Genomic DNA, 27,614 nt, shown 5'->3' on the forward strand with positions numbered 1-27,614 from the left:
CCTGTGGAGCTGTGGAGCTGTGGAGGACCCGCGCTGGGTTCCTAGATGAGGTTATCTAGCACCCTGCCCAGTCACACCTTGAAAGCCTCCAGCAATGGCAACTCTGCCACATCCCTGGGGAGGTTGTTCTGGTGAATGATTGTTTTCACTGTAAAAAAAGTCTTTTTAATGTCAAGATGAACATGAAGAGCTGCAGTCCTTGGGAGGCACCCACATCTGAGCATTTCTTGAAGTGAAACAGCATTAATAGGAGAAGCAGCAGAGATGGAGTGCTATGAATTGACCACAACTCCCATGACCTGTCCCCCTGTGACACTCTGGGGGAGGAAGGAGGGACAAAAGAGTCAGCTGTGAAGTGGAGCCTGTGGAGAAATGAGAAGTGGGAGAAGCTTTTTTAGTTGTTTTTTTTTTTTAATTTATCACTTAATTTTATCAATTTATTTGTTTTTAATTTGCCATAAATTAAATTAACCTTTCCCCAAGTTAAGTCTGTTTTGCCCATGATAATGCTGAGGAGAGCTCTCCCTGTCCTTATCCTGACCTGAGAGGGTTTTTTTGTATCTTCTCCCCCTGCCTTGCTGAGGAGGGGGAATGAGAGAGCAGCTGGGTGGGTGCTGCCAGACAGCCAAGGTAAAGCCATCGCTGCCATAAAGAAAATATTATCTCATCCCACCCTAAACCTCAGACATACTGCACAGACAGGTGGGGCTGGGGTCAGCTCCTCAGAGGTGCCTCCTCTTAGTGGTGGTGCAGGAGACTGGCTGGGAAATGGAGCTCAGATGACTCTTACAGAGTGTGGGAGGTGCGGGCTGGGTCCGGATCTGCCCAGCTCACCTGTTAGTTTGTGAGCTTTCCTCCTCAGCAGAGCAGAACCAGCTCCCAACCATTCATTTCTAGTTTCAGCCCCGTCACGGCCTCCACCAGCTGCCATATGGCCAATAGGCTCTCTCTGTTTTGCACACTCATTCTCCCCACCGCTGCCATACATCGCCTTCCGCTAAGGTCCATTTCTGTTCACACCCAGAGCCGAAATCACGTGCCTTTGGAAAATCACCATCTGCCAAGAGAAGTCGGCGGATGTCAGCAGAACCTGGGCCGGCAGCAAGACCTTGCTGTCGCTCCAGCTGGAGAGGAGGAGACATCAAGGCAAATCAAACATCTGCTTGCTGAACATTTACTTCATTCCTCTTTTGGTTCAGCTGTAGCTGGGTGAGATCAACTACGGCAGGTGACAAACACAAGGAGACAGAAGCACAGAGGCTGAGAGAAAAGAGGTAAGGAAACTCTTTCTTTTGCTAAGACGCCAGCCTGTTTTCGGGTTTTTGAATGCTACGAACTTTATTACTCCACTCAAGTTGTGTTTTGGCGCAGATGGATTGGCTTTGCCTCGCTTAAAGGTCTGTTGCAAAACCACCTTAAATCTTTGACTTGATAATACTTCTGGCTGTGCAATTCTCCGAGGCCTTTTAATTTTAACTAAAAACTGTTTTGTCTTCCTGGATTTTTCTCTGAAAGGGGCAGAAAAAAAGGGAGCTATGAAGAGCTCAACCTGCCTCAGAGCCTGGGGATGTCATGGATCTTTAAACCCATATATAGGGAAATATGTCCTATATGAGGGCCTGTCACTGGTGACTGCATATCACCCAAGGGCTGCAAATGCATTGGGGAGCAGCCCTCTACCAGCTGCCACTTGCTATCACCTTCTCCATGTACCCTCCAGGAAGGGGAACTTTGTTCTAAAAAAAACCTGCAAAAAGAAGTAGTTGCCAGTCTCTAGCTAAGTAAGGATGTCTGCTTACATCTGTACGTGCTGAGACCGGAGGGGTCTGTTCTGCTAATCCAGGCTGACTGGCTCACTGCCTGACACTAGCTGCCAATGCAGCCTGATCCATTAGCTCAGGGCTGAGTGAGCAGGATTTCTTGGAAAAAGAGGGATCCTTTCAGTTTAAGGACAACAGAAAAGAGACTTGTTTTCCCCTTTCATGGGCTGCTGCGCAGTTGAAAGCAGGAGTTTCATTTCTGGTTGAATTTTTCAACTTTCAGGTGGTGTACTGAACCTCTATCAGCCACCTCAGATATTCCTTCCTCCACGTGGTGCATTAAGGTTGAGTTCAGGTTACTACTCAGTGTTCTCCACTATGAACTCAACAGTCCCTGGTGCAGGTTAGAATCACAGGATCACAGAATCGTTTGGATTGAAAGGGACCTTTAAAGAACATCTCATTCCAACAACCCTGCCACAGGCAGGGACACCTTCCACTAGACTAGGTCACTCAAAGCCCCTCATCCAACCTGGCCTTGAACGCTTCCAGGGATGGAGTAGCCACAGCTTCTCTGGGCAGCCTGTGCCAGTGCCTCATCACTCTCTGAGCAAAAGATTTCTTCCTAACATTTGATCTAAACCTACCCTCTTTTAGTTTAAAACCGTTCCCCCTTCTCCTATCACTATCTGTCCATGTAAAAAGTCGCTCTGCATCTTTATTATGAGATCCCTTTAAGTACAGAAAGGCTGTGACAAGGTCTCCCCGACCTTTCCTTTGTCCTCCCCACTGTCTCACAAACATGTCTGCCAAAGCCGCCTGCAGCACAGCCGGGCTTGGCTCATCGAAACTGAGCATCCACCTCATTCCTACTAGCGGTTCTTGAGCACCCAGGGACGGTGCCCACCTGATCTGCCACAGCCTCATGTGGGGAGCCTGTATTCACCAGAGCAAAATGAAGGAGGGATGGTACCCAAATGTCATCCCAAGCACATACAGGGCTTGGAAGGGTGATGGAGGACCTGATTTCAGAGTGCATCACAGTGCCTTGATTAGTCACAGCCTCCGGTGGCTTTAGAAAGGCAGATCTTGGCTTCCCCCTAGGCCAGAAGGGAGCAGCCTGGGCTGTGGAGATGGAGCCACTTCTTGTGGCCTCCACATGGTTCCAGGCATATGACTGGGCATGGGGTTCTTTATGGCTGAAGGGAGTTCAGCTGGTGCTGACACAGAGGCCTCATCACTCTGCCTTGTCCTGATGGTGGGACATGTCTCGGGGAGGTTCAGCTGCTTTCACCTGTGTGACCCCAAAGACCCTGCTGCAGCACTTCCCTCTCCCAGCAGCTCCAACGTGAGGGTGGCAGCTGCTCTCAGATGAGCAGACAGAGGTGCTCAGGAGGAAATGGAAGCAGGGTCAGACAGTCCAGGGGATCAGTAGGTACTGCGAAATGACCTTCACTGCTGTCATAACTTGGCTCTCTGCTGCCTATTTTCATTGCACATGGTCTCTTACCCTGCCTGCTGCTCACCTGACGTTTGCTTTAATGTTAAGAAGTAAATTCAAAGAAACTGCTATTTGGTAAAAGAGCTGAGTCAGCTTTGTTTCAAATTTTTTAACTGAGGAGAGGTGAACCCCTTTAGCCCAGAGCCCCACAGCCGAGCCTAACTCTCGAGCAGGGCAAGAGGCAGCTGCATCCCTGAGCCCTCCCCAGCAGGCACCACAAGGGGAAATGCCACAGCGGAAGCTGAGGTGTAGAGCCCTGGTGTGGGGGGAGGGCTGGGGGGCCCCCCCACCCCGGCAGAACAAGCTGCTGCCAGATCAAAAGCACAGCCACAAGCAAGAGCGAGAGGAGAAAACAAAGCCACACTGCAAGAAAGAGGCACAGGAGCACACTGAGAAAGGGAGACGGCCTGCTCTGCATCAGGAGTGGTTGCCAAGTTTTTATTTTTTGAGGTTTTTTTAAATTTAAGTTTCCTCCTGTGTCATGCCAGTGCCAGCCTATGGAGAGGTCTCTGTAGCCATCACCCACTGGTGTTCAGAGCTGGAGGGAGAGAGGGGCTGCCAGCCCTGCTCTCAAGCAGATGTTCTCCAGGCTTGACTTGGTCCTGCAGGCATCATTCTCTGGAGCAAGCCTACTCACTACCTCAGCTCTCCTTTTCCTATCCCTCAGAGAGGCAGGGATCATTAAAATAAGTCAAGAAGGAAATTAAACCAGTTCAGTAAGAGGGGGAAGTTAAAATGAAATGGAAATCAATGTTCACTTGGGAGGGAGCCCTGCTCCTCCGTCGCTAGACGTGCTAATAAATCAAGTACGCCTGGACTGTTTCTGGCACAGAGGCCAGCTGGCATGAGATGGTCTGGGCTATTAAACTCACTTAACCTCCAAAACGAACTGGCCACATGCCAGCCACCTAATAGGAGAGGTTCCTGGCCCATGCTAACACCTAAATGCTTCCCAAGAGGTGCTTGGGAGGGCAAGAGTTGTCCCCGGCCAAAAATGTGTCAGGAAATGTACTAGCAACTTAACAGGACTGATGAGTATGTTCCAGTGCCTGGGGACATTCTGTGACACCGCTTAATTTATGAGTACCACCGTAAGATACAGCTGGGCTGCCTGTACGGAGGCTGTGGGTCTGCTACAAGCATCCGCTAATGAGAGCAGCTTGCTCGGTTAAGACAGCAGAGCCTTGCTCACTGAGATCTGTGAACTCCGGAGCAGCATTGCCTGTGATCTGGCCTGGAGGGATGCAGAAGCAGATAGAAAGGCAGGGGGGAATAGGAAGTGGCATGCATGAGAAGTAGAAATAAACAGGGAGAGAGGGAAAGTGTGCAAAAGAAATCCTAGCTGAAGGCAACCCATTTTCCCCACTGACTTGTAACATGTAGGTGGTAACATTGCACTGTGGAGATCTGCCACAGAAATACAAAGATTAGTGTGAACAAAGTGGGAATGCAGAAGTTGTGAAACCATGAGAAGAAACAGAAGAACAAAGATACATCAATCTGCATCTACAAGCTGCACAAGGTCATCAGTTCACCAGTCCCACGGTGCTCTGCTTGTGTGGTTTTGCTCAATAACCAGGAAGCAAGAAGGCAAAGAACAAACTGAAGCCATATGACAGGAGAATAGAGATTCCCAGTCAAAACAAAATTATGAGGTGTGACTCAGAGATTTCATTAATTTTTACTTGTTCCATTACCTTCAGGTTTTATATAAAGTTTAATGACTTAAAATATTTGAAACCCATCACTGAACTGTTAATTCACAGATATTACTTTAGAGCGGGGGCTGACTCCTTCATCCCACAAGAGCAGGTGATGCGAGATTTCACAGCAGGGATGAGGTTTCTCCTGTCACCTCAGGAATGGATCTTCCTCAGGGCCCTGTGCCAGTTCTCAGTTATCGATGTTCCTTCAGAGTGAGATGCATACAGATGCCTTGTTAGTGCCCCTTTCTTTATTCTGCTTCATCACTGCCTCAGCATCTTGTTAGGATTGATCTCCAATCGTATATGCACTGGCTCCTTTGTTTTACAATTTTCACGGAAAACAGCTCATGCAAATATTTCCTGTCCTGGGATGGGTTTTTTGCTTTGTATGAGGGAAGCCACAAATCTCCTCTGACTGTGTCTTTGCCACCTGTTTCTCTTCTGATGGTGTATATGGCTGCTGTCTTGCTCTTGCACAAACATTTTTCATCTGTGCATGTGTGTACATCAGTCTGGATGTCAGATGTCACGCTGACCTGATCTCCATTTAAATGTAGTGCTGATGTTTTCATCTACTCTTTGATAGCTTCACATGCTCTGATCATTTCAATTAATATCAATATAAATTACCCTCCAATAGAATATATTATACTTAATATTGCACATCATACATATAAATATTGTAGAAAATTATTCATGCATTTCTTTTGAATTTAATCCCATTATGACTCCAGCCTTCAGTCTGTCACACTCCTGACATAGGGACTGCCTGCTTTCACAGAAGTGAGGTCATCTCACTGGCTTGCTCACTCCCCAGAGCATTTAACCTGCTTGGCTTCCCTTCTGTGATTTTTGCCTTGGTTTAGGGATGGAGAACTCTGTAGTGTCCTTGCATCAGCGGTCACGGTCTCCTTCACCTCTCAGCCCACCCAGCTGCAGCTGTCACCAGCACCTGGTCTCTGCTACAGTCAGAAACTGCATCTAATTTGATAACTCACCTTAACATGATCATTAGCTTCCAGTTCCCACTTAAGGTTTTGCTACCATTAATGCAACTTCTTTTGGACCTCATTCCTCCCTTCTCCCCATACTTTTCTTTGAATAGTTCTAAGAAGTCAAGCAGGTCTTTCCAACATCAGACTTGCTGGTTATTGAGATTTTTAAGGTAAGAAGTAAAAAAAAAAAAACCCAAACCCAAACCTGAAGAAAAACATTAATAACAGCCTAAAGATGGCTGTAATCATAGAATCACAAAATCACACAGAAATATTTAGATGGCAAGGAATATTGGGAGGTCTCCAGTCCATTCTCCTATCAAAAACTACAACATGTTGCTCAGGGCTTGTCAAGGTAACTTCTGAGCGTCTCCTACGGTGGAGACTGCCTGGCATCTCTTGGCATCTATTCCATTGCTGAACCACCTTCAGTGGGAAGAAAGTTTTCCTCATATCTAGTCAACATTTCCCTGCTCAACATATGGCTGCTGCCTCCTGTTCCTCTCCTGGGCACATCTGAGAAGAATGTGGCTTATTCTTCTACGTAATATCCTTTAGATAATGGGAAACTGAAATTAGATCCCACCTTGGTTCCCTTCTCCCTACCAAACCCAGTTTTCTGCCTCTCCCTGTATGTCATGTGCTCCAACTTCCTCACTATCTCACTAGCCCTCCATTGAACTCTGTACAGTTTGTTGGCATCCTTCCTGTACTGGGGGCCCAAAACTGTACCCTGTATCATAGATGAGACCTCAGGTGTGCCAAATAGAGAGAAATAATTACTTCACTCTACTTCCAGCAGAGCTGGCTGTGCTCTTGCTAATGCAGCCCTGTATGTGTTTAGCTTTAATCTCTGCAAGAGTGATGATAACCCACCATAGAGAAGTAAAAAAGCACAGAACTCTTGGCAGTATAAACAGCTGCTGCCTGATGAATGCCAGAAACCTAGGGATGAGTAAAATGAAATGTTTATTACCAAACTCCAGGGGCAGGCTGCAGATGGATTCTTTGCTGAAACAAAGGGCTCTGGTGACTTTCCCAATGAGCTTCCATTTTGCTGCACTGAAGGATGGTGGGAGCTGACTGGGAACACAAGTCCCATCCATTGAGGTCTGAAAATCAGACATTATTTAACAGAGCATTTGGATCTTCCAGGATAAGATCCCTTGGCAGTGACAGCATTTCCAGCCCTGCGCTCCGCAGACGGGAGGAGCGTTCCCACAGCGATGGAGTTGTGCAGCACAGCCGTGAGCTGCATGGCTGCCGCCTTCCTGCTTCTGCATCTGGGTGAGTCCTGGGCTCAGCAAACCCTCGTGGTTCTCACAGCCTTTTCACAAGCCTCACAACGTTCGGCGTATTTCTAGGCTCTCCCTGATGTGCCAGATAAGACTCCTCACACAGTTTAGCTTTGGGATTCAGGTTGTTCCCAGCCCGCCTGCTGAGCCTGCCAGCCAAAACCAGCATGCATTGCCAGGTTTGGGGAGCTGCCCTGTAGAGATGCAGGAGTGAGGGTCCTGTGAGAACCAGGATACACAATAAGCAGAGTGGAAAACTGCCCTCCACACTGCCTCCAGCTCTCTGGGCAAAAACATCTGTGATGCATAACCACATCTGTGATGTAATCTTCAGAATCTCATCTCAGATTTGCCCTTACAAATGGAATGCTACTGGCTTACTTAGCTTGACTGCTAATGTTATAAGCTTTGGTGGACTTTTCAGTGCTCATTTTCCAAGAAAGGAAAGACAGTGAATAAGGCCAAGCCTGCATTTCTCAGATACTCAGCTTTGATTCCTCTGGTCACAGAGGAAAGATTGGAAATCTCTTATGCACCCTAGAACCAAATGAAAAGCAAGAGATACCAACTCTTATTAATGACATTTCTAATTTCACAGTTTAGGACAAAATCATAAACTTCAGTAGTCCCATGGGCAATTTAAAAAATCTGCATTGGTACTGTTGCAGGTTACCTCTTAGAGGGATGTAACTTCTGGCAAACCCAACATTAAACTCATGCCAACTTTTTTCATTTTACACTTCTACACCTCTTTAGTACTCAGGTCACCTGGGGGATTTGCAGGTTAGGCATCTCTGAGAGCTTACCAGTAGTGAGGCAGGAGACCACAACCCTGTGGTTATTCCCAATCTTACCTCTGGCAACTCCATCTCCTTCTTAAGGTCTCCTGCAGAAACCATCTTTACAGTGAAGGAAAGGAAAGGATTCTCCCAAGAAACCACTCCTAATGTTTCTTCAACCTTATACATCCTATTTCTTTTACTGTCACATAGCCCTCATCCCAAGAACAGGAACATGACATTAGGTCAGCCTTCTTTCTTTCTTTTTTACTTTATCTCTTCATTTTTCTGTGTTTTCAGTCTTTGTCCATGCAAAAACTGGAAGAAGGTGTGAGCAAATTTGTCAGTGCTGCATCAAGTGTTGGGGAGTGAAGAAGGGCTGACATGTGCTCTTCTTCCTGTGCTACCAATAGAGTAACTAAGTCTTGTCCAGTGGAAAAAGGTTGTTTCAGTAAAATTGTTGACACTTCAAAATTACGAATGATGGTCAGTCCACCATAACTACTGGTATTTTTCCTTTTCTCTGAATATATTTTCTCTGAATATATGTGAAAGAGAGTAACCATTAGCCAGGTAATAAAAGAGATTGATTGACTGATTGATTGATTGATTGATGAGATAAAGGAGTGACAAATTCAGAAATTGAGGAGAAATATCAGCATCTTTTTGGAGGGCTGGGAAGTATTTACTGAGCCACCCTTCAGAAAGTGAACTTATGCCTTTTTTGGGTGGGTATTGACTTTCAGGTCTGATCTCCAGTATGGCTCAGCAAAATGAAGTCCAGACTGGGCTTGTAGGAGGGGAGGTGACCCTGAAATGCACAGGCATACCTCTTGACTCAAAATTATCTCGGGATGAAGTGAGCTGGATGTACTATAAAACTCTTCTATGGCGGACGGAAAACAATAATGCTTGGAGAAGTAAGGCTTGCAATTCGTTACCCCTTCTCCCTCTATACAGCTGAGAAACCTCTTCCCTCCTAACCGAGCCTACTTTTTTCAAAAGCATCAGCTTTCCCTACTCATCGAGCTGACGTCAAGATGGAAAATAAACAGCTGAGGATGTGGGATTTGAAGCTCTCTGACGCTGGCATCTACACCTGTAAATCCAGCTCTCACGAAGTCCGCATCTCACTGCATATCTTTAAATGTGAGTGGAGGGCTTTTAGCCATCAGGAGGGGAAGGGACCATAGAGCTTGGAGAGACAGCTCTGCTGGGATTCTTTATCCAGCTGCATTTCTTCTGTCCTGGGCTATCACAGTTCATTTCTCCTCCATCTCCAGGGCACAACGTCTCCATGGTCTCTTTGCTGTAACACTTGTTCCTCCCTCGGAGGAAGAAGAATTGACTTACTGTCTCTGCTTTTTTTCTTCTTGCAGTGACAGTCTCTTTGGATGGGCACTTTCTGCAAAATGAAGTCCCTGAACTGATTTTAATGCAAAACTCATCCAGTCCTCTACCCAATCTCAAGATCACATTGTTTAACAGCAACAACAACAAAATAATACCAGAATTACAAAGCAAGACCCATCAAAAATACATAGTGAATTTAAAGAAACTGGAAGCTACGGACAGTGGGACCTGGCTGTGTCAGGTCCGTTCAGACTCTCCACTGATTAATCAGAACATCTCCTTTGTTATAAAGGTACTAGGTATGTGACAACAAAAATGGAACTCACACACAGGCTTGGGAACCAGTGTTGGCTTCAGCTCATGAGTTTAACTTTTAATCTCCAGCATCCCAAGCACTGGTGCCCCAGGATTGACTTCCCAGGGCTTCCAACAATGCAGCTTGGGGATTGTTCTGCTGCCTGAACTCTGTTCCACACTTGTGCTCATTTTCATCTCCAGGCTTGGTGAGGAGAAGGTTCTCCTTTCCTCGGGGTCTGTTCTTCTCAGCTCTGCTGTGCTTGGGACCTTTGGATCTTTCTACTGTCTTTTTCTCAGACACTAACTGTTTAACCTTCCTGGAGGATGTTGTGGCTTTTCTCCAAGTCCTTTTTCAACTGAGTGCAGTGTGCCTCACTCTGGATCAAGGGTAGATATGGGGAAGCATAACCATGGCTTTTTCTGCCTCTGTATTCCTTGTCTCTTCTAAATTCAGGTTTTCAGAATCCAGATTTGGAAAGAAAGTATGCAACTGTTGATAGCACTGTCATCTTGTCATGGCATCTGAACTCCCAGAAGATAAAATGGAAAGAACGTTTCACAGGACAGCTGAACTGGAAACAACAGGAAGGTGCAAACGCTCATGAGCTGCTTGATTTCAAAGTCACAGCACAAGGAGAGCTGCATGAGACTAAAAAAAGCAGCAACTTTCTGTTTGAGATACCTGAAAGAAATGCTGAAATCATCATAGAAGTGAAGCTCCCCAAAGTATATTTCAACCATTCTGGACAGTACCAGTGCCAGCTGGAGTACCAAGGAAGGCATGTGCAGAGCAAGATAGAGCTGGTGGTGATGAAAGGTGAGAGAAAGAGGTCATGAAGAAGAGGAGTTGCAGAAACCTGCAAGCCACAAGAGCATGGACAGACCCATCTTCCCATCCCCTCACTCACATGTCCTTTCCTTGCCTTTGCAGTCTCAGCTAACCCTGATGGGCCACTCTCCAGAGGGGCCAATATGACCCTGACCTGCCAGGTCTCTGGTCCACTCCCACCCAATGCCTACTTGCGCTGGGAACGTGTGAATGGGACTAACATGGACGTTAAGAACTCAAGGCAGCATGAAATAAAGTTGGAGGTGAACATCAGTGCTGCAGGGCTGTGGAGCTGTCACCTCATAGAAGACAATGACAGAAAGATCAGCCTTCATTACCGCGTGGGTATGGAAATTAGCATCACGTCCCATCCCCAACCCTAAAGCTATAAAATGATTTTGTTTCTGTGTCTAAATACTTTTTTCCTTCCACAGAGGAAGCTCCTGTTTGGATTAGCTATGTGATAATTGGAGCAAGTGTTGCAGGCAGTTTATTGGTGTTTGCCCTTGGGTGCCTATGCATCATCAGTGGTATAAGCTGGCAGAGGAGAATGGTGAGTGCCATGGTCCCTGTGAAAGGTGCAGAGAGTACTGGCTCTCCAAACCACAGGAGGAGTCAGATTTCCTGTCTGGGTGCAGGGCAGAACAGATAAAGGGTCAATCCTTAGGCTCAAAGCAAGTTTTTGAGATGGGCAGTCTGCAGATGTCAGACAGCACTTTACTACCACTTCAGAGGAAAGCATTTTTATCATAAAAATACCCAATTGTTCTTTGTCCCTTCTCTCCTGGCAGCAACGGAGAAAAAGGATGGCACAAGCAAGACAATACTTGCTGGAAAACAAGACATGTCAGTGTCAACAGTAAGTGGCAATGAAGGCACCCAGAATGGGCAAAGAATGTTTTCAAGGGAGAGGAGCTGGGTGACTGAGTGGGGAGAAATTGAACTTGAGCCTATTTGGTGAAACAGTACAGCTGCATTTCAGCAGTTTCAGCTCTTACTCATGTTAAATCCTGCTTAAGAGTTACGAGCTATGTTAAATCCCAAACCCATGGTAGCACTGTGCTGGGAAACTTTCGAGCAGAGTGGTTTCACTTGAATTATCTTAATGTTGAGAGATGTTAGCCCAACCCAAGCAGAAGCTCCAAAGCCCTTTGGTAGGCTCCACAGTGAACCTGAGATCTGGATATCAAGGTCGTGGAGGTGGAAGGCACAAACCAAGCACAATGATGAAACCCAAATTTTAAAAATCCGTGATGTCCATAATCTAATTCCAGCTCTGCTAGAGCAGTGCTGGACTGCAGTTGGTGAAAATTGCCAATAACCTCCCAGGAGTAACAAAAGAGGAGAAAAAATCATGGAACACTGTGATTTGTACCCTTTCCTAAAGGCCTTGGGTGATGTGAAATACACCATCGTGTCATGCATGACCCTTTTCATGGGAGCAAGGATTTCTCAGCAGAGAAGCTGCCCTTTTCCATGTCTTTAAGCTTATATGGTATCAGGCATCAGAAGCAGCTGTTGGGAAACACTGACAGCCATTCTGTCACTGGAGTGGAGCACAAAAGGAAGCAGAAATGATTGCATGAACAAGTTCAATGAATGTTTGCATACAGAACCAGACTTCTGCTTCATTTTCACTGGTGACGTTGGCAAACTGTGATAGTTTCACCTAATTTTTTTCACTGTCACCAAGAATTCAGTGAGAATGTTTATTGGCAGATACTGCATCACAGCTGGGATGTATATGTGGTGAAGAGCATAACATGTGTCAAAGAATTCACCTCGTTTTCACCTACATTTTATCAAGGTTAAAAAATAATCCCCATAAAGAGAGGACAAAGCCTGTACAGATACATCAAAATCTAGATAAATCTGTGCAGCACAAGTGCTGATACAGTTGTTCTTTAACTCTCTTTGCCAAGTAAGCAGCTCAGTGTAACTGAAACCTAAACTGCAGCCATGTGGATGCTCAAGTAACTGTTTGCATCCTCAGCTACAGAGGCAGGCAGTCATTCTCTGCAAAAAAAGTGAGGGATGGTACTCATGTAGTCCTTTTCTCTTGCAGCCGGCTGAACTAATACTGCAGCACTGGCGTCACAAGGACTGAGGAAGTCTCTGCCTGTACCTAAACACCTGACAGCCCATAATGCTCTGTGAATCCATCTCCCTTTCTCCTGTTTTAATGCAATTCTTTATTCCTTCACCATGCCCCCAGTCTAATGCCATGGAGGGAGGTTGTCTGGCTCGGAGCCAATGGACAAGACAAGAAACCCTGAAGGGTTAAGATTGATCCCCAGTTCTATAATGAGAGACACTGAACAGAATATATATATATACACACACACACACACATATAATATGCTTATATTTTGTTCATGCACTTAATTTGACCTTCTTGTGGAACCAATTTTATGCGCTTCTTTTATCTGCTTGAGCGACAATAAATTACTTTGGGGTTGGGAGTTATTTTTTGCAAGCTGGACTACATTTTTTCTGAGGCACTCTTGTCTGGTTCAAATTCACATTTCTCTCTTTCCTGCTAGGATGTGAAATGCTGATTCTCACTATCTCAAACATCCCTGGCTGCCATGAGCCTTCCTTAATGCACCAGCTCTTTGCTCTCTGTAAAACCTGTTTGTCCATGTTCATTTGCCTTTCCTGGGCAGTCAGAACCCTACATATTTACCCCTAGACCTACATATCTGATCCCCCATATCTATTCCTCAGCCTTTAGCTTTCACCTCTCCCATAACAAGCCAACAAACAAGTGAAAACAGGACAATCAGTGGGATAATTCAGAACTAATTTTATTGGGAGGGCAGTTCAGGATACCAATAGATTCTGGAAGTCAGAGCCCAAAGAAGTTCTGAATGTTGATCTAGAAGGTAAGTTTGGGAAGGGGGTGAAAAAGTAATTTCCTAGGAGAACAAACCAGCCTTGAACTGCATAATCCCACAGAGTGCAGAGAGCAGATGCTTCTGAGAAAACCACTGAAAATGTTTCTCACCAAAATGACCCTTTTTTTTTGGCTCAAGGAGATGAGAAGAGGGAGTGAAAAGCCCAGGAAATTTAGGGTGGAACTAAAAGCATGTTGCAGAGATGACAGAACGTCCTGAAAGAAAAATGCTGTTAAAATATGTACACAGAAGTCTTGTGTTTATAGAAATTGCTCTACTGTCTGCTAGTGGCAGGTCAAAAAGGCCTTGAGGTCCTACAGCTGCCACTGGCTGCAGTCCCGGTTTGTTTGTCTGCACTGGCCTTGCTGGGGACAGGCACAGAGGGGCACTGGGCTGTGGGAAGGGCTCCCTGTGGTGAAGACCCTCCGTGGGATGCCTGGTGCTGGAGGAGGGGTTTTCTGTGTGTCAGTCATGCCAGCATCACGCTGTTACTGACAGACAGTAGACAGGCAGCCACAACGGCACAGACAACACCTGTGAGCCGGGGGAAATCTTCCAGCCCACAACCCCTGGCATGGGGCGCAGCCCCAGGCAGCTGTGGCAGCAGGTGTGGGCCCACACTGATGTCATGCCTGCTCCTCCACTATCATCCTCACTCAAACAAGAGTGACAAAGGCCCACACTGACACCACTTTCCTTCTCATAGCTTGTGCTTCTGTGCACATGACTACATTAATTTTGGAAAAGCCTTGGTCCATATCCTGGTGCATGCAGTTGCTCCTCCTGCACCTGTCTTGTCCCTGAACTGCCAGCATACCTTGGGAGCCAGTTGTGGCCCATCAATCTGCTAAACAAGGCATCATCATAACTTAAGGACAGGTCCATTTTAGGAGCTGTATGTGGGAAAACGACTGCAGAGTCAGTGGTGGTCTGTGTAATGGTCATGACAAACTGCTTGGCACAGTCCCCTCAACAAAAAACTACCCCTGTTTCTGCAGTCCAGACCCTTCACATTAAATAACTGCTTGAGTACCCAAATCAGCTCCTTTTTTCACTCACACGGGTATCTGGAGCAGAGGGATTATCCTGTACCACCTGATACCCGGATGGGACAAAAAATCAGGCTGGGTGAGCATCGCTTGGGATCTCCTTTAGCACTGCAGCCATCTCCGAGGTTCTGGCAGCTGAACCAACCATCTCTGTACCAAAAAATGCCAGCCTTGACTTTTCAGAAAAGAATCAACCTGATAATAAAAGACTAAGCTAATAGGGTTTATTAAAAACCTGGTGTCCCAGTTTCAGCCAGCGTACAGTTAATTTCTTCTCAGGTCCATCAAACCTGGCCTGTCCAGGATGAAATACACAGGTAGCAGACAATGCTGGCACTGGGAGAGCAGGGAGGTGCCTGAGCTGCCTGACAGCTGTCAAAGCCAGGAGGCAGTTCTCTCTTCCACAGGCTGGAAGAGGCACACTGAGTCCTCACAAGTGAGGAAAGGTTGTGTCCCCATTCACAGCTGGGACCCACCTGCAAAGAGTACTCAGGCTCCCACCCCTGACATTGGTGCAGAAGGTCCCTCCGTCTGTTTCCAGGTGGCCTGGTTAGCATGGCAGCAGATGTGATGGTGCCACTGGGATGCCTGTAAGTGCACAGCCGCATCCACAGATGCACAGCTCCAGTTCTCCCGTCTGGATGAGTGTAACAAAAACGATAGGCCTTCCTCAACACTGCACAGTTCCTCAGTGGGTCTCCTGATCTCAAAAGTTGTGACCCTGCCCTACTCTACTTGAAGCTCACCTGCAAGCACAAACCACTGCAGGCCCCAATCTTATAAATCTCTTTTTTTTTTGGCAGCATTCCTGTCTGTGTCTTTTCATATGACGACCTCCTTTGTTCCCTAGATGCACGGACTGCCCTGATTGAGAGAAAAGTCGTCCACAGAGTCAGTCCTAGTTGGGCTTTGCTTTCCATCTGAGTGCAATACTGAAAGCTTCAGTGTGGGCTTCAAGGCAGCACAGAGGTAGAGATTCAAACCAGATAAGAACAAGCTTGCACAAAACATGTTGAGGTAGATGAGTCCTCAGCTGGAACGGAGTGCAGTTACATTTTGCCCAAGCCAGGACTTTACAGGCTGTCTTCCATGTATCCTGGTCCTCCTTCTCAGGGAGCGTGTGACGATGGTGTATTTACACTATGCAATGGAATTAATGCCTCTACATGACACAAACCACAGCAAGATACAACACTGCAAAGCAGCAAACACAGCGACAGACTTATTTTATCATGTGGTGACAGCTCATCAGAGTAGCCCTGAGATGATGGCATACACGGCAATACTTACAAAACGACAATGTCAGCAAGAGCTCTGTGTAGTGATGTGGAAATACCACAGAAAGCATGAGTTTGGAAAAATACGTGAAGTGCTGATTTTTCCTGTTATGTCAGTCTTTCTGGTACTACTGGTCCCCATGTTTCTGGGCTGCAGAAGGGAAAAAGCACATGTTTCAGTCCTTTGGACCCCCCTCCAGTGCATGGTCCTCTGTCAGGATCCACAGACCTCCTTGCTCCAGTGGATGGAGGAGGTTGGACACAGCTGAGGATATAGTGCCCTGTCCAGTTCTGCTGATCTAGGAACACACGGGCTGAAATAACCCTGTCCCACAGCGCTACCTCCCCAAGCCCCTCCTGCTTCCCAGTTTATTTTTGCCCTTTGAGTGCAACGTGAGGCAGTGATTTGGTGGATGCTGTCAGCCCGGATCTGCCGAGGCGATCCATGTGACTCATGCTCCCCGCAGGCTCTACAGCAAAGCACTCGCATCCCTCAGCCTTCAGAGCCAAATGACCCTGTGTGTTTCTTTGCATGTTCCCAAAGTCTACAAGGGAAAAGCTGTGCACTTCAGACTCTTCTAATTTCTTTTTATCTTGGGGATGGGAAGGGGGGGGAGCGGGGAGAGGAAGGACAGTATTCAGTGTCCATTTGAATGGCTCATCACTCAGCTTAATGCAGCTGCAGAGAAAGAGTAACTTCCATCCACCCTTCAAAGGTGAGGGTAAAGTTGGAGTACCAGACTCTTTCAAGATGCTCAGCTCTGGACTGGTTCCTTTCTGAGAGTATTCCCAAGTGCGTGCTTCCTAGAAGGAAGCCCAGGGTTTGTTAGTGCACTCACTTCTGAGCAACACCTCCAAACCACAGCCTTTGCCTCATGCATGTCAGCATCCTTCCTTGGCAACCCCCCTGAAGAAATCCTTGGCTCTCCTTCTGTTCATTTTCTGTCCAGCTTGGCCAAGTCTTAGAGGTACTTCCAGATCTGGAGAATCAAAGAACAGCAGAATAAGAGGTGGTGACAGAGATTGCCTCATTGGCAAGGCATCAAAAAGGAAGAAAGGAGAAACCCCAGCTCCTCAATGCTTCAGCATCAGCTGGCTCATGTCATGGTGCCTGCTTCAGGCTCCAGCGCTGGGAAGTCCCTCCTCTGAGCTTGTCTGTGTGGAGATGAGGTTCTGGAGATGAACAGCAGTAACAGTGATGCTGGCTGTGTGAGGACCATGGCTCCAGAGAGGCCAGCACACCACCTGAAACAATGAGGAGAGCCAGAGAGCTTCCCTGGCAGCGGCCAGCTGCATCCAGCATCTCAGCAGTGCTCCTGAAAGCCCAGGCTATTTTTTAATTAAATGATTGTTCTAGTCTTGGGAAACCTCAAACATACCTAGAAAAGCTGGAGGTAAAACAGAAATTGTAATTCAGTGTTACAAATTTAAAGCAATGAAGTAATTTCAGCTCCTTCCAGATATTGTGGGTTCCCAGACTAATGATTCAAGAGCTCCTAATTATCTTTTCTGTGTATGAGAACAAACAAGTAAGTGTTCGGTAATTTTGGAAAGCAGCATAATTAAATTCTGAAATGACAGTTTTACATCCTTTACAGACTGGAATTCACTGCGCTGGGATATCAGTGATGCCACAAGAGCAGGAGGGATGAAAAAGGGGTCCCTAACACTCAGAAGAGAAGAACACACAAAGCATTATGTTGGATGGGTAGGGGGATGGGGTGAAGCAGGAGGACATACACACCTCTGCAAAATGGCATGCAGCATCACAACCATTCTATATTTGACAGGGCTACACTGGAAATTCCTTTTCTCATGGTAAATATCATATACAAACCTTTATGTACGTGGCAGAGGAAAAAAAATTCTTTTTGAAGGTGCCCAGCTGTGTAAGGAAAAACATTCAGTGCTAAACGGGCATCCACAAGTCCAAATCCTAGTTTATACATTGTGAACCCTTAATATTTCTGTGTAGCTCATAACCAGCACTAGTCATCTGTCCCCTGATGAGAGCTATTATCAATTGCCCATTTTGCAGATGAAATATCCGAGAAATCGCACTAAATCTTGCTGTACAGTGCTAGAAATAGAACCTAAGGTTTGGATATGACAAATCTACATTGCAGTCGCTGTCACTGAAGGGAGATGCTTGGCTGGATTCTTGTTAGCCATTAACCACACCCTGCTCAGAGAGCCAGGAAGGATGCCAGGAAACCTGCTTGCAAGCACACCAATGTAGCCTCACAGGAGGCTGTATAAGCCGTGTTGGGGCTCTGAGGGTGGATTTAATTGCATCCATGATCTGTGAGAAACATATGAAACCTCCCATGGTCGCTATCAAAGTCCTGAGTAAGAGCTGCAAACCATCAAAACCCTGTGAAGTGCATTTGGCTGTTGTGTTAATGCTTCTGCTTTTAGGATTCTGCCGTTTGTTTCTTGGTTAATGAGCTCTGTTCCTTTAAGGATCCAAGGCACCTCTGGGAAGTGCATTTCCCTGGACCTGCAGAGCTGCTGTCCAGAAATAACTGATCTTTATGCAGTGAACTTTTCCAGAAACCATTTCATACCCCGACATTGTAACAGTACTGTTTCTTCAGGCCTGGATGCCTTAGACTATTTTAGTGAGCTGAGACTTTAGACAGCAGGTTGCTGGTCGGAGAACAGGCTGACTCTGTAGGAATTAAAAATCATTCCCAGCTGTGTGAGTCCTCCTAAGAGATGAGCCTTGGGGGGGGGGGGGGGTGGTATCACAATTCTAGCCTGGACTTCCCAGATACACAGGGAACCCTGCACTGTGAGGCTTCAGGATTTCCAGGTCTGAGTATTAGTGCTCCTTTGCATGTGCATTGTCAATATACAGCATATACACAGTTGCAACCCACCTCTTATAAAAAACAGTGAAACCAGGTGTCTGGAAATCTATAAAATACATTTAGACGAGAAGGATGGACAAGCATCTGCTTGGGAGTGTGACAGCCCTAGGGTAAGAGCTCTTCTTCTGACAGAGTTTGTTCCACTTCACAGTAAATCTTCCATATTTTGCTTTCATTCAGACTAATAACCCAGACTCATTCGCAAGCACAAGAAGCCTCCTTGAGACAGGAGGACTGTCCCCATCCAGCTCTGCTCACTTATCTCTGTCAGGTGTAGCCTAAGCCATGAATAGATGCTGGGCTGCAGACTGTCCCTTCCTGTGTGGAGAACAGGCAGGCAGACAGTACAGAAAGTGCTGGAAGCTTGGTTTGCTGTTTCCCTGAGAGAACACGAGGATTTATTCACCCACGCAGGCAGGCTAACAACTCATGCTAAGGAGACTCAACTTCTGAATCAGAAGAGGATGGTGATGTGGAAGTTATCACATTAAGCAAGTCATACAAATGACACAATTGAAGCTGCACAGATGTTTACATTTGTGGATACAGACCTTCTCACTTCAAGGCATAAACCTCCCACAAATGATACAGGTTGAGAAGTGACAGAGGAAGGCCATACCTGTCCCTTCTCACATCTTTGGCTCCTGCTGTTGCACCTCTTGCACCTCAAGACTGTTCCTCTGTGGGGGTTCCTCACACCAAAGAATAGCCAGATCATGGCAGCACTGTCACCACCCGTCTTCCTCAAAAATATCTCTTATCACCTACCTGACACAAAGCTGCATCTATTCTAGTGGCTCCTCAATATACTCACTGTCTCCAAAAGAGGCCCCACTCACAACAGCTACTGCAATGCAAACCTCTTTTTCACCTCTGGAACTGCCTTCACTACTGCCCTTGGGCCCAAGAACCTGCAGTACCTCCAGCTTTCTTCCTCAGGAGTCTCTCCCTCTGCTGATCCTACGAATCTCAGATGAAATTCCTTGGTATCTGAGACACTTGGGGTCACCTCAGCTAATACTGAGAATGATAAATGACATCTGCCCTGTCAGCAGGATGACAAAACTGAGCAGATCCTGGATCCTTAGGTCCACTTTAGCAAACAGGGTGGTGCAACAGGAGCAGATCTGTAGAGAGAAACAGCTGATGATGAAGACTTTGAGGCCACACTGTAAATGTCTGGGGACTTACTTCAGACCAGCCCTAGCCCAAAGCAAAGCTGAATTCTCATAGTGCTCAAAGCACATTTGCTGCACATCTTGCAGGTCCTTTCACCTAAATTGCTCATGTTTCCTGATCCAAACTGAGGTGCTAATGCAGCTGCACCCTGTCCACAAAAATGGACTCTTATCCCAGTTCTGGTGGAGGAAAGGAGCACAGAGATTTTGGCAGACAGCAGGCCCTAAAATGAATGAAGACAAGGAAGGTGTTGGTGCCTTCACTTCAGTAGCAAGACGGGTAACAGGAAAATGAGGTGTCTATTGTCCTGGGAAGACTCTCTAGCCAGGATTGCCCTCGCTGAGGCGACACAGCTGGAGGGGGAGCTTTACCCCTCTGACATGACCAAACCAAACCAAATTCCTCTGAGCACTACTCCCATTCTAGCTCCTGTCCTCTCTTCCCCCTTTCCCGTGTTTGTAGGACCACGTTTCTGGCTGGTGATGGAAGAGGCCACCACAGCAGCTGTGCCAGCTGTGGCACCCTGGGCATCCGATGCCCTGAGCACCTTGCCCTCCAAGCACCCTTCGCAGCACCAGCTCTTTGCCTTTCCCCTCACTTCGCACCCATTCTCCCCACATCTCCTACGGCCTGGGTGCCTCCTCAAATCCCTCTCTCTGGGAAAGGGAGCCCGGCACCTTCTCGTCCTGCGAGTGGCACTGCGGGGGCGGCCCGCCTTGCCCCGTGGGGCAGGGGGGCTGCACACGACGGGGAGCCGCCGTGCCCGGGCCATGTCCAAGCCCGGCTCCGGGCGCACGGCCGGGCGCAAGCCCGCCCCGTCGCTGCGGCCCGTCGGGAGCAGCGGAGGGGCCGGTGCCGGGGCGGCGGCTCCCGCGCCCGTCCGCCCGTCCCGCCCCCTGGCTGCTCGGCCCGGCGGTGCTCCCGCCGCCGTCCCCCGCCGGCGCTCCCCGCCCCTCGCCCCTCGCCGAGCCCCGCCCGGCGGTGGCCGGAGCGCGGGGCCGGGGCGGCTGCCTGCGGCGGCCGGAGCTGCGGCGGCGGCCGGGGCCGGGGGCCGGCACAGCCGGGCAGAAGCGCGCACAGCCGCGCGGGGCGCCCGTCGCCATGGCAGCGCTTGCTCCGGCGAGAGGTAAGATGGGTCCCCCCGGCCCCCGCCGCCGCCGCCGCGATCGGCCCCCGCTCCGCCGCCGGCGGCTCCCGCTCCGCCGGGCGCAGGGCGGCGCCGCCGCCGCCGGGCACGGCCGCGCCCCGGGGCGCCCCGCGGGCTCCGCGGCCCCCGCCCAGCCCAGCCCGGCTCAGCCCCGGCCGCACCGCTGCGCTCCGCCGCCGCCGGGCGAGGCGCGGGGCGGCCGGAACCCCGCCGTGCCCGGGCTGCCGAGCGGGGGGCGAAGGGAGGGGGCGGCGGGGCAGCGGCGCACCTCGGCCCGGCCGGCCGCGTCTCCCCGGCTTTCTCCGCGCTTCTTTGCAATCGTTCTGGGTCACCTTTCCCTCCGAGCCCCCTCCCTCGCCTCCCCCTGCATCAGCAGCCCCGGGAGCCTCTCCTGTGCTCTCCCCCGCTGCTGGCATGGGCGGTGGGGTGCAGCCAGGGAGTATGGCCAGGTGAGGACGGGTTTTCCCGACCTGGGCATCCTGCATTTGCTCTGGGGCACTCAGGTCTCCGCCAGCGGGAGGACCACAGCTTGAAGCAGAATTGGGCCCCAAAGCCAGCAGAGGCGGGAGGATTCCAGCCTCATCGAGGGATCAGTGTGGGCCACCAGAACAAGCTGGGTGGGAAGGGCGGCAGAAGGAGATGCTGCAAGGAAATTCATTCCCCTGGGATTATCAGAGCCGAGTAGTTCTGTAACTGTCTCCTGAGGCCACAGGCCTAACTGCAAGAGTGGTGGTATTGGGGGGAAAAAGATGAAACAGAGCAGAATGGGGGCATCGCCAATCCAGTCATGGCAAACTGCTCCAAGCAGGGAGGAAAGGAGGCAAAGCCTCAGGTGGTCACAGAGAGGGTGATAAAATACAGAGAAGCAGAAGGAAGGGGGGGGGGGGTGGGAACTGAGCCACTAGCTCAGGCTTGGGTACTGAGCCATCCACATAAAGATTAAGTTTACATCTGCTCTGGTCAAGGCACAGAGCAGGCCTGTACCTTCCCGGAATATACTGCTTGGGTGTCCCCTATGGATGAAGACAGAGAAGGGGGTCTGAGCTGGTAGGACCAGGGAAGGCAAAGGTAAGTAGTCTCAGGAATAGGTTAGTAGTCCTGTTCCCTGGGTTTGTGACTGGGGGGTGGGTCGCTGGAGACCAGAACTGGTCCTGCAGAAACATGTGACTGAAAGACTTGTATGTCGAGAATGTGGAATGGCAGGGCACTATCAGAATGGTAGAATGCACCCATGGATGGGGCAGGATGGGAGCAGCAGGTTAAAAACCAGATCATTGGCAGAGAGAAGCTGAGGTCCAAAGACTGTGGGAGCTGTGGGAGCCATAGAGCTGAAACAAGGGGTGTTGCAGTACATGCATGGGGATGGCAGGGCTGGAATGGCAAGGGATGATGCAGATCAGGCCTTCTGTGCCAGAAGTGGCATTAGTAATGCTTTGGGTAGGGAGCCTAGGACTGGAAGGGCAGGGAGCATGGTGTGTCTCAGCAGCACTGGATTGAGTTGGTGGGGACCAGAGTCCAGCCTGAGCTGTGCAGGGACTGGTGCAAATTTGGCTCTTCTGTTCCCTGAAAGACACAGGGAATGCTCCACACTGTCTAAATCATGACAAGGTGTTAGTGTGGGCAAGGAGAGAGAGAGAGGGAGAGATCTGGTAAGACAGAATGATCTTAAATTACTTTTTCTCTTTTCTCTCTTCTACAGTGAAACTCATGCCCTGAATCTCCAAGGGAACCTTTGAAAAGGATCTTCCCCTCCCTGCCATCTCCTTATTGTTTGTCAGCTGTGCCCTGCGCAGGAAAGCTCTAAAGACCAGCAAAAAGAGAACAGCAAAAAGGACAATGTAGTGAGGGTGCTGTGAGGTCTTGGGTAGGGAGCCCTCTGAATCTTGTTTCTCACCCTTCCCTCTTTGTTGATAGCTCTCTGACAGCCTTGGCAGGAACCTCTACCTGGCCACAAGTGCGGTGGCATTGGTGAGAGGGGAATTACACACAGTGTATGCGCCACCCTCGCTTTTTCCTTGGGACCCTTGTTCTTTTTCCTGTCATCTCTGAAACTCTTGCCTAGCTCCTCGTTCCCTAGGACACTGGGCAGCAGGCGCTTACTTCTGCCAAACTGTTTGGAGTCCCTAGAAGTCCCTGTTTGTGTGTGGCCTTCACCAGTCTCAGCAGAACGTGGTCTCTGAGTCAGAAGGTGGGCACATGAAGTAAGGAGAGCTTTTTATTTGGGGGAAGAGTGGAGGACAGAGATGTAATAGATGGGGAGGAAAAAAAAAAAGTGAGCCCAAGCGAGTGAGGGAAGAAGCACTGGCAAGTGTTCATGAGCGAGAAAAAAAGTGGAAGGAAGAAAAAGAGAGAGAACAAGGGAAAAACCAGATGAAAAAGTTAGAACAAGGGGAAGAGATATAATCAAATAGGAGGGAAAGGGAAGACTGGAAGCGAGACAGTTGACGGCTGTTCTGCCTGGCACCTGGTGGCAATGCCTTGAGAAACCCTTCCAGCGTGCAAACAACTCACATTGCAGCAGCAGATGAGGAGAGACGTGGCTCCCCCAGTGCAGAGTCCCACTCACCCTCTTACAAAATCCCAGCAGCAGAGACAGGGTTCAGTCTAGCAGGGGTGGCAGCATGGGGGATTCTGAATCAGAGTCCACCTTGCACAACAACTCACTGTGGTGGCTGGCATGTGGGATGTTAGCTCTGTTGGCCAACTCTTGGATTATTCTCAGCATCACAGCCAAACAACAGAAACACAAGCCTCTGGAGCTGCTGCTATGCTTCCTTGCTGGCACGCACATCCTTATGGCAGCGGTACCCCTCACCACCTATGCCGTGGTGCAGCTGCGGCGCGAGTCCTCCGACTACGACTGGAACGAAAGCATCTGCAAGGTCTTTGTCTCCACGTACTATACCCTGGCGCTGGCCACCTGCTTCACAGTGGCCTCCCTCTCCTACCACCGGATGTGGATGGTGAGGTGGCCAGTCAACTACCGCCTGAGCAATGCCAAGAAGCAGGCTCTGCACGCAGTCATGGGTATCTGGATGGTGTCATTCATCCTCTCCACCCTGCCCTCCATCGGCTGGCACAACAACGGCGAGCGCTACTACGCCCGTGGCTGCCAGTTCATTGTCAGCAAAATAGGGCTGGGCTTCGGTGTCTGCTTTAGCCTCCTGCTGCTCGGAGGAATTGTCATGGGCTTGGTGTGCGTGGGTATCACCTTCTACCAAACCCTGTGGGCGCACAGGAGACGCCGGCAGTGCCGCCATCAGAGAGCAGAAGAAGCGTCATCCTGCTCTTCATCAGCACACGCCACTTTCAATGTGCCAGCCATTGTGGTGGAGGACGTACGAGGCAAAAGGAGGTCTTCACTGGACGGCTCCGAGTCAGCCAAGACCTCCTTGCAGATGACCAACCTCATAAGCGCCATTGTCTTCCTGTATGACACGCTCACTGGGGTGCCTATCTTGGTAAGCATCCAGTTCTCCCTTTCCCTTCAGAGTCTGCAAGTAAAACAGATTTGGTTTTCTCTCAAGTTTTAGAGAAGAATCTCTCCTGTCCCACCAGCCGCAGAACTGCCGCATCTGAATCTGTGTTATTCTGAGCGGTGGTTTTAAAAAGATTGCAGTAATTCTCTCATCCTTCCGCAGCAGCATTTTCTTAAGTCTAAGCCTGGGGAATACACACCGCACAGCTAAAATCACTGTGCAAGTTTTAGGTGGCTGAGAGGAAATTATTCTGCAAACTTACTTGTAAAATCAATGAGATTTCTATTTCTCCAGTTTGCTTCTGGAGAGCTGATACACCAGCTTTAAGAGCTGATGCATCCAGTTGTCTTTTTCCTTCTGCTTGTATGGCTGTAGGCAGCATTTCAGGTTTTGGCTAGCCGGTTGATTCTCTGCAAAACTGGAGAGCTACAGAAGTTCTCAAAGAGAACCCTTAAAAGAGGAGAGGCTGAGTCACAGATTTTTTTCCTAGCTGCTGTGTCCTTTGTTAGCACCTATTTAGCTCCAGCTGGTAATGAGCACAGGAAGAAGGGATGCTAGCGCCAGGTCTCATGTTAGAGATATTACAGCTTGGAATATGGTCCAGCAAACCTGGGGCAAGACCCCAGGAGCAGTTTTTCAAAGGGACACAGGGCTATTACTTGTTGAATCCTTTAGAGACAGATTATGATCTACTACAGAATTGATTCCTGTTACCTTTCTCCCTCCCCCCTTTTGTCTCCTTGCCATTGTTTTTCCTTACCTTAAAGGTCGTGAGCTTTTTCAGCCTGCGCTATGATACGGCCCCCACGTGGATGGTCCTGGCTGTGCTGTGGTGTTCCATGGTGCAGACCTTGCTGCTCCCCTCTTTCATCTGGTCCTGCGAGCGCTACCGAGCAGATCTCCGCACCGTGTGGGAGCAGTGTGTGGCCATCATGTCTGAGGAAGACACAGAGGATGGTAAGCTCCTCACCAGCCCACACTCACCTTTCTTCACTAACCACCTCCCCAAAAGACTACAGAGCAAAGAGGGGGTCTTTGGGAAAAGGATGTGCTGGTGTTGCGAGTGGCTCAGTGAGATTCATGTTATAGCTTGGAGTCAGCAACCACAAGAAAATTTATGCTGTAGAAGGCTCTGCCACTCACATGCAGCCTTAGGACTAGCATCCAGGAAGCATTAGTGCAACATCCTCCTCACTAGTTGCAAGCATAGGTACATTGTGTGTGGCTGCCAAGCCACAACCAAAGTGACATGCTGGGCCTCAGCCCGACTTGCTGATCCAAAGGTCCAAGATCTGGCACTGAGTGATTCAAAGGCGAGAGAGAAGAAATAGGGCAGTCTCTGGGTGCTTTAGTGCTGCTGCAAGCAGAAAGACAAGGTCCTTGTTCAGAGGTGAGCCCTGAGGGCTGCAAGTAGGGCAGCAGAAGTCAGATAAGCATTAGGATGGCGTCCAGGTGCCCTGATAATGCTCCTCTTCTGACTGAAAAGTGTTGACTGCCGTTCTCGTCTTTGCCAACAGATGGTGTGTGCGATGATTATGGTGATGGCAGGATCTGCAAAGTGAGATTCGATGCGAACGGCGCCGCAGCTGCGAAGCGGGACTCCCGGGACATCAAGCTGCTGCCCATGCACCACATGTTGTTGCCCCAGGACAAGGTGCACTACCTGCAGGTGAGCCGAGAGCTAGCAGGGGCAGCCCCACAACCCACATCCTTCTCTGTCAGTTTCTCACGCCTTTGTGTCCTCTTGACTGTCTTCTCTGAGAAAACCTCAGCTACTCCCTTCCTGTTCTGACTCTTCAAGTCTTCCATCACCTGCCCCCTTCTCTGTTTTCCAGGTCCCTATCTCACGGAGAATGTCACATGATGAGACTAACATCTTCTCCGCCCACCGCTCTGCTCCATCCTTCCTACACAAGTGGTCTTCATCTGATGACATCCGCATCTCCACCCCCCGCAAGCCTGGGGGCCCTGGTTTCTTGCCTCCCCAGCTGCATGACTACCAGCACCGCCGGCGGCCCCCAGAGGATGAGCTGACGACCCTACGGCAATTTTTGGAGGGGGGGCTGATGCCCCGGGGCTGCAGCTCCAGCGCCTGCTTCTTCCGAGATGAGATCACCACGTTCATCGACGAGACGCCACAACCCACCCCAGCCTGCAGCCCACGGCACTCCCGTCTCCTGCTCGCATCACGCCGCGACCGCTGCCTCTCCCTCGGCAGCAGGGAGGAGGAGAATTCCGACCGGCCACGGCGCTGCTCTGTGGTTGGCAATGAAGTCTGGCATCTGCAGGATGGAGAGCAGGCGCCATGTGAAAGGACCCTTGAGGCCTGCGAGCCACAGACCTCCCAGGACCCCAAACTATGAGAGACAGCATCAGAAACATTCAGTGCCATCACAGTTTTTAAATAAAACTTCAAGCGTTCCCTTTGTCCCGGGACCCAATCACTAATTTGCATTCTCATCTTTCTCGCCAGCAGGCAGAAAACACAGCACCCCATGCTGGTGGGGGGAAAAGAAGTGGGACAGATCCACAGAAGGGAGCACAACGGACGGACAGACAGCCTGTGCCTGCTCTCAGGTTACAAACACATCCACCGCTGCCACCGCCACTTGGCACCCTTGCCAGTCCCGTCCCTTTGTGAACTCCACCCTCGCATCCGCTCTGCCCTAAGAGACAAGGCAGGCGCAGAATGGTATTAAAATTCTATATTTGGAGTGTCAATCGTGTGTCTGTTTTTAAAATACTATATTAGTAATAATTTTGTTTCCATAGAAACAAAATGACTGGCCCGATGTTTAATGAAGCTTCACAGGCTTCTGGAAGGGAAGTGCAGAATGTGCGAGGCTCCTTTCCTCCCTCTTCATCCTCTCTTGTCAGTTCCTCTGAAAGGCAGCAGATGCTTAGCAGCCCAGGAAAGGGAATGATGCCCTCAGAGGAGTTGTCATGGGAGACTGGGTAAAAGGTCTTCTGTCCATTTCAGACTTCTGTCCATTCAGACAAGCAGGAGAGGCCTTGGGTTTCTAACATTGCTCAGCAAAAGGTTTTGCTCTGAGGCAACCCCAGGCTTGGAAAGAATTAAATTCTCTCCAAAAAGACCCTGGCCCGTAACATCTCATTTCACCAGTGCAAACTGTTGATTCCAGTGGAAACTTGGTGTGAAACTTCAGATGGCCCAAACTCCTCAGCCAAGCAGGAAAG

At 49.2% G+C, this 27,614-nt stretch overlaps 2 protein-coding genes and 1 long non-coding RNA gene across 5 annotated transcripts; 2 read left to right on the plus strand and 1 right to left on the minus strand.

Annotated features, from left to right (window-relative positions):
- The first annotated feature begins 1,033 nt into the window (after positions 1-1,033).
- CD4 (CD4 molecule) lies at positions 1,034-12,859 on the plus strand. The gene is made up of 10 exons (XM_048295939.1): positions 1,034-1,274; positions 7,118-7,249; positions 8,783-8,956; positions 9,042-9,185; positions 9,416-9,688; positions 10,141-10,503; positions 10,618-10,860; positions 10,950-11,068; positions 11,307-11,374; positions 12,581-12,859. Exons 2-10 carry the CDS (start codon positions 7,189-7,191, stop codon positions 12,591-12,593), a joined length of 1,458 nt encoding a protein of 485 aa, XP_048151896.1. The 5' UTR covers positions 1,034-1,274; positions 7,118-7,188; the 3' UTR covers positions 12,594-12,859.
- A 445-nt stretch (positions 12,860-13,304) lies between these two features.
- LOC125321519 lies at positions 13,305-17,188 on the minus strand. Its single transcript, XR_007201574.1, has 2 exons — positions 16,578-17,188; positions 13,305-15,889 (listed from the first exon to the last, which is right to left on the minus strand). It is a non-coding gene; the product is annotated as an uncharacterized LOC125321519 (long non-coding RNA).
- A 3,626-nt stretch (positions 17,189-20,814) lies between these two features.
- Positions 20,815-27,137, plus strand: GPR162 (G protein-coupled receptor 162). 3 transcript variants are annotated; one of them, XM_048295183.1, is made up of 6 exons: positions 20,826-20,916; positions 21,903-22,005; positions 22,637-24,398; positions 25,184-25,373; positions 25,934-26,085; positions 26,252-27,137. In XM_048295183.1, the coding sequence occupies exons 3-6, from the start codon at positions 23,559-23,561 to the stop codon at positions 26,777-26,779; spliced, it is 1,710 nt and encodes a 569-aa protein (XP_048151140.1). In that variant the 5' UTR covers positions 20,826-20,916; positions 21,903-22,005; positions 22,637-23,558; the 3' UTR covers positions 26,780-27,137. The 3 variants fall into 3 exon arrangements, with proteins under 3 accessions (XP_048151139.1, XP_048151140.1, XP_048151141.1); XM_048295182.1 differs by lacking the exon at positions 21,903-22,005 and having other exon boundaries at positions 20,815-20,916; XM_048295184.1 differs by lacking the exons at positions 20,826-20,916; positions 21,903-22,005 and adding an exon at positions 21,271-21,386.
- Positions 27,138-27,614: the final 477 nt, after the last annotated feature.

This window comes from Corvus hawaiiensis, chromosome 2 (assembly GCF_020740725.1).
Source record: "Corvus hawaiiensis isolate bCorHaw1 chromosome 2, bCorHaw1.pri.cur, whole genome shotgun sequence".
In the NCBI taxonomy this organism is placed as follows: domain Eukaryota; kingdom Metazoa; phylum Chordata; class Aves; order Passeriformes; family Corvidae; genus Corvus; species Corvus hawaiiensis.

Coding starts and splice junctions, on each gene's coding strand:
- CD4 (XM_048295939.1), top strand. CDS start 7,189: ATGGAGTTGTGCAGCACAGCCGTGAGCTGCATGGCTGCCGCCTTCCTG. Junction 7,250..8,782: donor CTTCCTGCTTCTGCATCTGG/GTGAGTCCTGGG, acceptor ATTGACTTTCAG/GTCTGATCTCCAGTATGGCT. Junction 10,504..10,617: donor AGAGCTGGTGGTGATGAAAG/GTGAGAGAAAGA, acceptor TTGCCTTTGCAG/TCTCAGCTAACCCTGATGGG.
- GPR162 (XM_048295182.1), top strand. CDS start 23,559: ATGGGGGATTCTGAATCAGAGTCCACCTTGCACAACAACTCACTGTGG. Junction 24,399..25,183: donor TCACTGGGGTGCCTATCTTG/GTAAGCATCCAG, acceptor CTTACCTTAAAG/GTCGTGAGCTTTTTCAGCCT. Junction 26,086..26,251: donor ACAAGGTGCACTACCTGCAG/GTGAGCCGAGAG, acceptor TCTGTTTTCCAG/GTCCCTATCTCACGGAGAAT.